The 13,235-nt window shown below is 43.1% G+C and overlaps 1 protein-coding gene across 1 annotated transcript in view; it reads left to right on the top strand.

Moving 5' to 3' along the window:
• Positions 1-13,235, top strand: part of GLRA1 (glycine receptor alpha 1) — a 67,861-nt gene that overhangs the window by 13,974 nt on the left and 40,652 nt on the right. Inside the window, exon 2 of the mRNA XM_050961604.1 lies at positions 8,746-8,876. Within this exon, the coding sequence (XP_050817561.1) occupies positions 8,746-8,876 (131 nt within the window). The remainder of the gene's footprint in view (positions 1-8,745; positions 8,877-13,235) is intronic.

Here is a 13,235-nt window from a genome sequence, read left to right on the forward strand (position 1 = left end):
CTCAGCACTACAGAGTAATTCCTGTTCAGTTCCACATTAACTACAGGACAGGGCAGCAGCCCAGCGTAGCTGTCGTGGCTTGTGAGTCAGTCAAAGGGGACCCATTGCCTTCAGCAGCAAAGGCACAGACTGAGCACTCAGAGAAATCCCCGGAAATGGAACTGTTGCTTCTGTCGTGAAAGCTACAGGAGAGAAACCTAAAGCTAGATGCGTAGCTCAGCACTCACTCGTTCAGCTCGGGACTGGCACGCTGGGGAGAGCTGCTGTCTATGGATCAGGCTCCTGTGCTGTCATGTGAAGGACTCACATATATGGCAGACCTAGTCATGGGACTGGGAGCTAGCAGCTCAGTTAATTGGGTACGTCTGCTCTAGTGTTCAGACACCCACTGGGAAACACAGCCTAGGTCCTCCTGGCTAATGGGCTCATACGTTATTTATCACACATAACACAACAGCAAATACAGATATTTTTAAACTGTTTATAACTTGCTACACAGAGAATTTTGCAAGAGGTGCTAGTAGATGACTCAAGGGCTTAACAGTGGGCTAAAACTCTTGCATTTCTGCATCACTGGTTGAAATCCAGCTGAGGTCCATTGTGCCTGAAAGTTCTTTCTGTAACTATTCATCAGCCTGCATGAAATGAGTTTAGCATCTCAGTCCGTTTCCCAGTCTCCCGGTCAAAAGCAGAATCAGGAAGTACAAAGATTCCCTCCTCCCCACCACACACCTCATGCGGGAAGGTGGAGAGGGTAACAAACTCACTCTCTGGAGCTTCAGAAAATTAGCAGCCGGGCAACTCTGGATTGCAGCAAACAGAAAAATAAATTGCCCGTGGGACTAAACATCGCACTATTGTACATTCAGTTAGCTTGGGCTGAAATTGCACTTTTTTTTTAAATTACACACTCGTTAAGGCCGAGTTCCAGTGAAATCCATCTATAACCTAGGCTTCCACACTGGCAGAGCATGTGATGTCTTCTGAGTAGTGCCATGATAGCAGTATTATCATCATTCTGATCCCAAAGATTTCCTCCTGATTTCTCTAGGGACTTCCCCATCATTTGCACCCTCCTGTCTTCCTCACTTTAAAATAGGTGACAGCCTTAGTTGGGTGTTTTATATCGGAATTCTATTCATCTTCTCACTTACAGATAATTGGGCAAATTCTGCTCTTCGTTAATGCTCAGGCATTGCAGTACTGAGGTTGCACATGTGTGACTGAAAGCAGAAATTCGCCCTGGGAGGAATACACATAGCACAGCATATTCATATTAAATAGAAATAAGCGTCGGAGGACAAGTTCCCTTTCATTGTTAGCTAAGCTTGGCAGAATTTGATTTTAATGTTTTTGTAATTTTGATGGATAATATTGATGCTTATCTTTAAATCTTTTTTTTTCTATTTTTATCCATTTTAAATTTTCACAATTGTGGGAAATTATGGGGCATCAGACAACAATTATGTAATGAAAGTCACCTTTGAGATTCGAAACTTTATAACCATTAAAACACAAATTGTCAATGTCACATGTCAAAATACACAGAGTAAATACCCTCAAATCAAACTCTGATAAGTTTGAAGCAGCATTTTTCTTACTTTGCCTATCTACAAATTTCGATTACCACTGATGGAAATATTTTTTCATGCACTTGTGTGCGTAGGGTGAAATTGACATTTGCCGATAAAAATCTAGTTCTTACAAGCCATTCTATTGATGCATCCCATATTTATGATCACACTATGTAATGCCACCTTAGGAGTCTAACTCTCACTGCTAGTCACCAGCAGGCCCACGCTGGTTTTCCTGCATCCCAGACCTCTCTCATCCATGCAAGTAGGAGGGAAAAGATTTGCTTCACGGTGCAGATTTTATTGCAAATAAATATTAGGAGCCAAAACCTTGCCCCCACTGTGTCTGGTTTGAGCAGCTCCAGTGGCACAGAGACTCAAAAGTCAGCTTGAGTGACTAGCTTAGGATAGAGCTGGTATCACTCTCCATCATTTCGCCTCTCAGAAACCCTGGGGCACAGGTATGACTGATGTGACCTTCTCCTCCATTGTCCCTCAGCTGCTAGGTTGCTGCATTATGCTACTTCTCAGGTCTGGACTAACACCCTCCCCTAAGCTCTGTGCAGGTCACCAAATAGCCAGGCCCAAGGATCTGGTCTTCTGTTTCTTTCTGCTGTAAACAGAGACTCAAGAAAAAGAGGAATGTGAATTGCCTCAGTTGAAAGCAACCCCCAAGTGTATCTCTCTCTTTCACACATTCACACTCACTCACACACCCCTTCTGCATGGCTGTTTCTTGTTTAACAAAATCCAAGACATTATTCCCACGCAGCACTGACCTGTAGGAAATGATCATGTAGCACATATTAGATGTACATTGTACTACGTGTCTGAATTGTCCAGATATCCCTGGGCCAAGTTCTAGCTGGTGTACATCAAAGTTGCTCTAGTGCAGTTAATGGAGTCATGCTGATTTACACCAGACCCTGACCCTGTTTGTCTAACATGTACTATTTAGTTGTGCATTTCCCTCCACAAACACTTGCTTTGCACTAGTTTGTGCTGCTGCTTCCAAATGTTATTGTTGCTCTTGGTATTAAGGATTAACAATTACCTTCCTGCTATTTAATGGAGGAAGAGAAGTGGGGTGCTGATTACATTGCTAGGCTTTTCCTCTTTGTGGGGAGAGAATTGATAGTTCTCTGCACAAGCATTCCACCAGAGCTGGAGGTTTTGGGATGTTGGATTTAATCAGGGGGAGTGCCCCAGCCCCAGCCACAACCACAAACAAGCATCAAAATGCAGCATTATGGCCAAATAAATGAAAAGGACAGAAAGCAGCTGGATTGGAGACCTGTCTAGACTTTGGGAGAAAGTTGCTTCCTAACTCAGACCCCTGGTTATAAGAATCTTCCCTCTGTTTGTTAGCAAAAGAAAACAATCGAGTAACACAGCTGCTAAGTCCATGCAAATACCAGCCTATGCCGAGGAGTTCTGAAAACTGAAGCCTCAGAAAGCCTGGGTAGTCCATTTTAGGAAATGAGATGCCACAAATTCCCAACCAGCCCAGTTCATCTTCCAGTGATTTTCACCTTCAGATGTGTTCTGCTGATTAGAACTCGTAAAGCTCAGAGCCCGGGTCTTCCCTGTGCACCAGCATTTATTCTCACAAATGATAACGCTGGTTCACTGACCCTTTTTGTTGGTAGGATTGTTTAACAGCCGTTCTGGGCCAGATTCACCTGGGATTGCAACTGGTAAATGAAAGGAGCATCCCTTTGTCCTCTGGTCCCTGGGCCGGTACTAAAACACAGCAGGCTTCCATCTTCCTGCAAACCGCACTGTGACTATAGACACTGCATTCTTTATGATTTCTCTTAGATCCTTGGTCGGTTTGGATTGCCAGCTCTTTGGGACAGTCTCGTTAGGTGGACTGAAGCACCTAGCACAATATGGCTCCAATGTCGGTAGGGCTTCTGGGCATTAATGTAATACAGGTAACGAATAGGTTCTGTGTTATGGTGCCAATGAAACTGAAGCAGTGTCATGGTTCTATTTACTAGGGGTAAGTTGAGCTGGTTTGGATAACCCAACAACCAATGCTAGCCCTGAAGTTCACTTCTTTTTATCTTCAATAACTTTAGACTAACTGGACGATTTTTTTCTGGCTTGTATCTGGAGGACCCAGTGCTGTCCAGGGAGAGGTTCTGAAACAAGCCATGAAAGGGTCACTTAGGGTCGCACTTCCAAGCCCAGAGGAAGGCGGAATTCCTAGATATCGCACAAGCAAGCCTCTCCTCGAGAGTTTCCATCTCTAGCTGCAAGAGGCTCAGGCAGAGTTCAGAAAATCACCAGACTTGCGGGGGCTTGTCTTATCTGAGCCCCTAGTGCAGCGTTTACCCAGAGCAACCCTCTAGACAGCAGCTGTTGGCATAACCTGTGCTGGCAATGGTGATCTCCTGCAGCGCACACCAGCCCATTGGTCACATGGTAACACTTAGGAGCCCACTCAAGTGCTCTTTAACCTCCTGGATATTACATGCAGCACACACAGATGGGTGCCTAACAGCCTGCACAAAATGCCACTGGCAATCTTGCCATGTCCAAAGGGAGAGAGAGAAGCAACTTTTCGGGGTGCACACTAAAGCTGCAGAAGGCAGGGAAACATTTAAGGGCTCTCTCTCTCTCCCCTCCACCTGCCTTCCAGGTCTAGCAAACTTTAAAAGACAGGGCTGGCGCCTCATCTGAAGTCAATGGTGCTATCCTAATTTACAGCAGCTGAGGATCTTGCCACATACACTTTCTCTCTATTTTCATGTCCATTATCGGGATGCATGTTTAGCTGTGTAGAAGGTCTCTTATTTAGCAGCACCTGCTTCCACCTACCCAACTGCTCCAGACTTATCTAGCTACACACAAAGTTTTGTTTACTGTTCAGGCAACTGGATGCCAAGCACGATTTATCCTCTGCTGTCCGAGCCCAGCCCTGAGATCTTATCTAGACTTCTCTCTTGATCCTCTTCACCACAATGCACTATCACTGGCTACAATGCAGAAGAATGTTGTGTACATTTTTCATCACTTTCGCCCTAATGCCTCATTCTCATGCAGAAGCAAATAATTTTGTTCCCTGACATAGATCTGAAAATGCATTAGGCCATGGCGTATATTTTAAATTTTATGCAAAGTGGTCAGTTTCAACATGTTTTAAACACGAAAGACAATTTCCCAGTGGTTAAAGCAAGGGATTGAGAATTAAGTTTCTGGGTTCTCTTCACATATCTGCCAGTGACTCACTCTTTGACCTTAGTCAAATCATTGAAGTTCCCTCTGCTTGAGTTTCCTTATCCTAAGAGCGGGGGAGGGGAGGATTTAAAGAAGCCCAATGAAGCTAGATGTCCAAATGCCATTGAAATTCAATGAGCCTAACTCCCTTAAATTCCCTTTGAAACACCAGCCATGATATTGTTTCCAAATGCAGGTAATATCTGTTGGTGAAAGAATTAAAGAAGACCTCTGGGGAACTCAAAAGCTTGTCTCTTTCACCCACAGAAGTTGGTCCAATAAAAGATATTACCTCCCCCACCTTGTCTCAGCTATAACATGTCCATTTCCACATACCTTCCCTTCACAGAGCTGCTGTGAGAATTAATGTTTGCAAAGTGTGCCAGGAGGAAAGTGCTCAGATACTAAGGGGATCGGAGCCATAAAGGTATCTAGCTAAATTCAATTATTTCTAGGTATTATTATTAGACTAGGAAAACTATTGTTATATTTTGCACGTGAATGATTGCAGCAAGCCTATTAGAAAAGATATTTTTGCACGTGAACTGAAGCCAGGCAACTTGTTTCATTTGTGGCTTAAAGCTGAAAAGGATCTGAATAACTGCATCCATGAAAAGCCATTCATTTGCAATATATTAAAGCCTCCTTCCGTACATATACACAACCAAGGCTGCTTTATTAGCTATCAGTTTTCCTGTATGTTCAATCTCTCTGTTCCATCATCTCATTATTAAAGTATGGTAAATTCCAATGGAACTAGAATGGTATTTTTAATAATCTTTTTATACTTAAAAAAACCCTATTAGACTTATATTGCATTTTTCTTCCTGTATTCTCCCCAAAGCCCACGGTTAATTAGAAGAAATCAGTTTATTGCACTAGCTGGCACCTCTGTGCTGAAATGGCAGGATTCTTTGGTTACTGAGCCATTTGCTGCTTAATTGAAATTTTTTCTCCAGACTAATTTCCATGCAGAGGCTCTTTTTGAATACAGATGTATAGTCCAGGATTGATCACCCCCCCTCCATACACCCTTTTTCTACCGAGTTTGCAAATCAAGGATACCATTTTTTTAAAGCAACCTATCCCGTTGCGCAATCTCATCTGAAACCTTGGTTTAGGGTGGGGCTATTTGCTGGATCAAACATGGGAATCAGAGTCAGATAATTTAGTCTGAAATATATGAAAACTAGATATACTCTATTGTAAAATCTGTGTGTGCAGCTCAGGTTAGATTTAGATTGAGAGAGGATTAAAGCATAGAGGCTGTAAAGGAGCAGAGTAGATAAACAACCTCCTAATTTCATATTCCAGATCACTTCTGGTTATAAATTTTCTCCCCCGTCAGCAGACCAACATCTTTACTGCTGAAATAGAACAAAAAAAAGTTTAAGGCAAAAAAGAACCCCAGCCTTTGCAATTTGCAGAAAATTATTCCATTAATAATCTTCTGGAGATCAAACGTTGTGTTCATGAAGGTTAAAGGCCTAGAAACTGAAACCTTGCTCTTAATTCTTTGCCAGCCATTAGAGACAAGAGTCAATGCAATGCTATCTTCCCTTATACACAGGCATATTATATGCACCTTAAATCACCAGTGACCCCTGACCCATCAGGATATATAGCATGTTGTTTTAGATGTTAGTAGACCTCTATTTTTTTTCTGGGTCATGATAGTAATGTCACGCCATGTCAATCTAGGAGTTTCAGTTTTGGAGAGAGCAGTCCAAAGATGGTTTGTGCTGTAACCATTTAACCCCTGGTCAGTGTGGGTTTGGTGCTGCTCCACCATGCCCCGGCCTCAGAGGATTTGCAACTGTGACAGCCCACAGAGACAGAACTGGCGCATTAGCTCAGGCTGCAGAAACTCATACTTTTAGCTTTGGAGGTCCCAGGTCTAATCCCCAGTGTAACAACCAAGATGGCAGCCAACATGCCATCAACATTAGCATTTGGTAATGTCAATTACCGAGCAGGGGGAAATGGAAGATGATGTTCATAGAGACTTCCAAGCACCATTCCAAGGGGCATTCAAACATCAGATGAAGAGCCCAATCTAGTACTTCTCAGAGTCGAGGGCCAGCAGGAGGGACCATGGTGATCATTGAGTGTGACCTCCTGCAGGACACAGGCCCTAAGACATCCCCAAATTAATTCTTTTTGAACTAGAGCAGCCCTTTCAGAAAAACATCCCAACCTGATTTCAAAATTGCCTGTGATGGAGAACCCACCATGACCATTGGTCAATTGTTCCACTGATGAATTACCCTCACTCAGTTTGAGTAAATGTTGACGAGTCCCCCTGAGTGTCGAGAAAAATCATGCCCCCCCTATAAATATATCATAAAATAACAGTAACTCCCAATCTCTGTCTACGTCCTGATCCTGGAAAACAGTCAGATTTGCACAGGACACAACTACTACTGCAATCCTTTCCCTTCACCAGACAAGTGACAACTGCCTCTCATCAGTGTGCCCCTCCCACTAATAATCCAGCAGGAAGTGCCTTGCCGCCACATTAATCTTACTGTGGGGTCAAATTCAGCCCTGCACAGAGGGTCATCACAAAACCCAGACACCCACTGAGCTCTACCTGGGGCATTTAAGGGGTACGTTGGTCTGGTAATGGCCATCTACATGGAGGTAAATTTCATTCATTACCCTCAGAGTCCCAACCTGTGTCCTCATTTGGAAAGCAGGATTCTCTGATGAACACGCAGCTCTTCCCGCATCAGGACCAGCCAGGTGCACCACATTCCCTCCCCACTGCCATGAAAACAGACACCCCCTAATGTCAAAATACAGAACTCAAGGATATACTGTGCATGGGAATACAGGGCACATTACGGCTGCATCTCGGATGATATATTAGCTCATTTCTATCTTGGAAATTAAATCTTATTGCAAACTTGAAAGTGTAGATTCTAAGATTTATTCCCTCGAGGTGAAATTCATCCCTGCGTGAATAGCAGTAACAAGGGCTAGGCTCCACTTAAGCCGCACCCTACTTCTGTAGGATTTCAGTGGTATCCAGCTCTTGAAGGTTTAAATGGAGTTAACTGGTGCATAGGCCTTGGGCTAGGCCTCTTCTCGGGGGTGAATTTCACCTCTTATGGGACAACTGAGGACTTCACATATTCCATCCTAGGAAGTCAGCAAGTTGTCCATAAGTGGCCTCACCCAAGGCCTATGCACCAGTTAACGCCACTTCAGCCTTCAAGACCTGCACACCACTTAAATCCCAATAAGACTGTGGTCCTTGCCTTCCTCACCCTCAAAGTCCTATCTTACGAGGAGTATCATTCCAGTGTTAGACTCTGCCATGCTCCAGGCCCCTGCTAGCCTGGCAGTGAAAAACCATGGGGCTGTCTCAGATCCCTGCATTGCAGAGAACTTCATCTGCATTGGCCAGAAAGTGTGGAAGAAAACAAAGTCCCTTCCCCTAACATCCCAGAGTTTTTCATGAACTATGAAGCCATGCAACACCTATTCAAGCTAATGAGAGTCGTGCAGCTCAAATATCCCCTGAGAATGTCAGAGCACTGTATGTGCTCCTATGCTATTTGCTATGTAATTACATGGTAATATGGTGGCCTGTAATAAAACTAGGCTAATCTCCGAGTGTGTTTTCCCACTGCGGTTTGGTGCTGGAGGTCACACTTCTGATTTAGTCAGATGCCAAAGGTCCATTCCTACATTAGCAAAAGGATTTTGTTCATTCGTCATCTCTTCAGTACTTGGGATTCTATATTCAGAGATGTTTGGGCTTGGCAAACAAATTAGCAGAGACCAGCCTCATTAAGAATCCACAGAGATATCTGGCCTACCTTGCAGTAGGAAGGAGGCACTGACTGCTCTGCCTACAGATCCCCAGCCCTGCACAACATGGGACACAGTCTCTATAAATGCTACAAACTAAACCTTTCTTTTCTTTTCAATCACTTAGCCTGGCAGCTTCCAAAGAAGCCGAAGCAGCAGCACGGTCTGCTTCCAAACCCATGTCCCCCTCAGATTTCCTGGATAAGTTGATGGGCAGAACCTCAGGATACGATGCCAGAATCAGGCCAAATTTTAAAGGTAGGCACAACCCAGCTCTTTTATTTTGTTTGTTTCAGGACAAAGTTTACATGCAACCCCATGAATGTCTTCCCAGTTGAAAATGAAGTACAAATACTTTCTCTGTACATCCTCCATACTTTGGGACCCCCAAAAGCCATTTACTAACTTCTTATAGCACTGTATATAAAGGAATCAGTTCATTTCCAACTGAAGTGCAGCTACCTCTGGAGTGGAATATAAAGGCTTTTCAGCAGTACACTCAGCAACACTGAAGACCAGGTAAAGGTAGAGCACAAAGAAGAAAATTACACCCAATTGAAACTGCAGAGGAGATCTAGGTGGGCAGAATATAACTACCTAGATCATGGGGTCAAGCTACCCATCCTCATATTACTAAACAAGAAAGAGGGCCTGTCTATATGCCAGCTAGATTGGAGCAGAGGGCCCAGGAATGGAAACAGGGTCTCATTATAGAAATGGCTATGAACCATGGTGTGGAAATATATATGGTGAATGGGTATGAAATGACCGTGCTATTTCAAAAGTGGTGAAGCCATAAGAGAGTTACAAGGGTTGTCCTAAATGAGTTCTGATGGAAGCCTTTAGCCCACACTTCCCCGTCATGCATGTTAAGTATCATACATGTCATATCTGCCACGTTACAGAATTATTATTTTAGAATTTAAAAAAATCATTGGGATTATTTTTCACATCCCATCTCTTGGAAAGCCAGGTGCCTTGGTTACAGAGGGAATGACTATGCTACGAAAACACCCCAGGGCCACAAATCTCAGAGTTTGGGTCAAATGGCTTAGGCTCGCGGGGCTCACGCTACAGGGCTAAGAGCAGCAGTGCTGACATTCAGGCTTGGCATGGAGCCTGGGCTCCGAAACCCAGCAAGGAGAGCAGGTCTCAGAGTCAGGGCTCTAGCCTGAACAGGAATGTCTACGCTACGAGTTTCAGCCATAGCGCAAGCTCTGCCAGACCGAGGCTGCTACAGGTGTTTTTTGCAGTGTAGATATACCCAGACAGTTTGTCTGAACAAGGCTCAGAGGGAGCTTTAAATACCTCTAAAAACAACTTCAATGTTGCAGTTTGTGAGCCCAATAGCCTGGGGTTTTCCGGGACTAGGAATGACAGCTGGGCCCATTGGGAAAATGGGAATCTCCCTTTCCAAAGGGATAAAGTCCTGTTTCTAGCTCTGTAGGATACAAGATTGCAGCCATTAAAGTCATGATGTTTTCATGAAGAGAAAAGCTATCCGTGAGGCAAGACCTCATCCCTCCTGTCCTGGGGCAAGGTTTTTTATTGTTATGGTGAGGAATGGGTAAGTCCACATCAGAGGAAATAAGAAAAGCTTTCCTGTGGCAGGATGATTTTTTGAAAGGGAGCTATTTGAAGATGCAGAGGGGCTTGGCAAATTAGACTAAATCCCAGGGCAGATGGGTTAGTGGGTGAAGTGAGGCAATGGAAAGAGCAGGAAAATGTAGATTGATCACAGGACTCCCCTCTTTATCGCATGGCCATAGTGCCCTATGTGCAGTATGGGGCTGGCAGGAAGGGGGATGGTATTAGAGGCATTGTGAAGTATACACACACTTCTGTGAATGCTGTCATGGACTTCCCAAAGGCTCAGAATGGTCAGGACCTTGGTCACTCAGCTTATCTAAAAGATGGCACCAGCAGTGTAGCCATCTCATCCTCATAAACCACCTGTCTATACTCAGCTATTAGTTCAGTACTGAATCACAGGGAGGAGCACCACCTACTGCTTGTGATAAGCACTGAGGTTTAGAGCAGGTAAATGCCGGATAGGAGATTCCCTCCGAGAGGCTGGAGTAATCACACAGGTGTGTTGTTGCGTTTGATTTAATGTCACATCCGCCTGTGTGGTTGGTTTATTTCATTTATTCACGTCCTTCTTTGTTATTTGGGATATTCAGACACAAACAGGTTCTTTGCAGCTTAAGATTTCATCGGTTCCAATCTCTTACACTCACCTGCAATCACTCTGCTCTGGCTGTAGCATTCTAGCTGTGGAAATGCACTGTCATGGCACTGGCAAATTGCTGTGATTTCAAGTGGAGACGCAGAAGCTGGAATAGATTAAGGTCCTGATTCTCATTTAAACAAGCCCATTTACGCTGGCAGTGCAAGTGTAAATGCAATTTACACTGTGCAAAGAGTGTAAAAAGGCCTTAATGTAACTAAGAATCAGGCCCTAACTGTTAAACAGGAAAGATCTGGTTTCCAGACAACCTCAAAACCTAACAGAGTGGGTCAGTGTTATAGTGAACCCTGTCCCATCAAACCTTTGAGCATCCACCCACGCAAAATATGGTTCCCCAGATGCCAGCTGAGTTAGGCTCTCAAAAAGTGTTGCAGCCAACACAAGGGAAGTCTTTACTAGGCCTTGTCCTAACAGATGAAAAGGGACTGATCATAGAACTAAATATTAATGATAGCTTAGGTACAAGTGAACGTGACTTGATCACATTTATAATGTGCAAGCAGAATAAAGTCCAGACCAGTAATATATATGCACTTGGTGCTTTAATAGGGCCAATTTCACAAAGCCAGTTATGAGTCAAATGAGCTGAGAGGTAGAATTTAATCAGGAAAAAAAAAAGAAAGATAATTGGGAATCATTTAAGAACACCTTATTAGATTCCCCAAAAGTCACATTCGAGGAAGAAGGCCGAACTGATTAAAAAAACAATTTGGCTTAGAATGGAAGTGAAGGCAGCTATAAAAAATAAAAAATAATAGATAACAAATGGAAGAAAGGGGAAGTTGGTAGTCATGAATATAAATCAGAAATGGGAATTGTAGAAAATTGATAGGGGAAGCCAATGGACACATGGAGAAGTCTACGGCCAGCAGAATTAAGGACAATGAGTATTTTTAAATATATCAGGAACAAAAAGAATCCTGAAAATGGTATTGGTCCATTACTAGATGGAAATGTTAGAATTACCAATAATTATGCAGAAAAGGCAGAAGTGTTCAGTAAGTATTTCTGTTCTGTATTTGGGGACAAAAACAGATAATATAGCCTCATCACATGGTGATAACATTCTTTCCGTTCCACATAATATCTCTGGAGGTTGTTAAACAGAAGCTACTAAAATTAAATATTTTTAATTTAGCTGGTCCACACAACTTACATCGAAGACTTTTAAAAGAGCTAGCGGAGGAGGAGGCTAGACTGTTAATGTTCATTTTCAACATACCTTGGTGCACTGGGGAAGTTCCAGAAGACTGGGAAAAAAGTTAATATTATGCCAATTTTTTAAAAGAGTAAACAGGAGTAATTATAGGCCTGTCAACCTAATATCAATCCCGGGCAAGGTAATGGAGCAGCTCATATGGGACTCAATAAATTAATTAAAGGACGGTAATGCAATTAATGCAAATATCATGGGTTTATGGAAGATCGATCCTGTCAAACTAATGGGATATCTTTTTTTGATATATATAGTGTATATATAGTATATATAAAGGTGATATTGTTGACATAAAACATTTAGAACATAAGAACATAAGAATGGCCATACTGGATCAGACCAAAGGTCCATCCAGCCCAGTATCCTGTCTACCGACAGTGGCCAATACCAGGTGCCCCAGAGGAAGTGAACCTAACAGGTAATGATCAAGTGATCTCTCTCCTGCCATCCATCTCCACCCTCTGACAAACAGAGGCTAGGGACACCATTCCTTACCCATCCTGGCTAATAGCCATTAATGGACTTAACCTCCATGAATTTATCTAGTTCTCTTTTATACTCTGTTTAGACTCCTGTAAGGCATTTGACTTGGTACCACAAGGCATTTTGATTAAAAAATTAGATCATCATAAAATTAACCTGGCACACATTAAATAGATTAAAAACTGGCTATCTGACAGGTCTCAAAGCGTAACTGTAAACAGGGAATCATAATTGAGTGGTTGTATTTCCAGTGGGGTCCCGCAGGAATCAGTTCTTGGCCCTGTGCTATTTAACATTTGTATCAATGACCTGAAAGAAAACATCAAATCATCACTGATGAAGTCTGAAGATGACAGAAAAACTGGGGGAGCGGTAAATGATGAAGAGGACAGGTCACTGATTCAGAGTGATCTGGATCGCTTGGTGTACAGGGCACAAGCAAACAATATGCATTTTAATAGAGCTAAATGTAAATGTCTACATCTAGGAACAAAGAATGGAGGCCATCGTTACAATATTAGGGACTCTATCCCGGGAAGCAGTGACTCTGAAAAAGATTTTGGGATCTTGGTAGACAATCAGCTGAACATGAGCTCCCAGTGTGATGCAGTGGCCAAAAGAGTTAATGCAATCCTTGGATGCCTTAACGGGGGAATCCCAAGTAGGA

Source organism: Gopherus flavomarginatus, chromosome 7 (assembly GCF_025201925.1).
Source record: "Gopherus flavomarginatus isolate rGopFla2 chromosome 7, rGopFla2.mat.asm, whole genome shotgun sequence".
Taxonomy (NCBI): domain Eukaryota; kingdom Metazoa; phylum Chordata; order Testudines; family Testudinidae; genus Gopherus; species Gopherus flavomarginatus.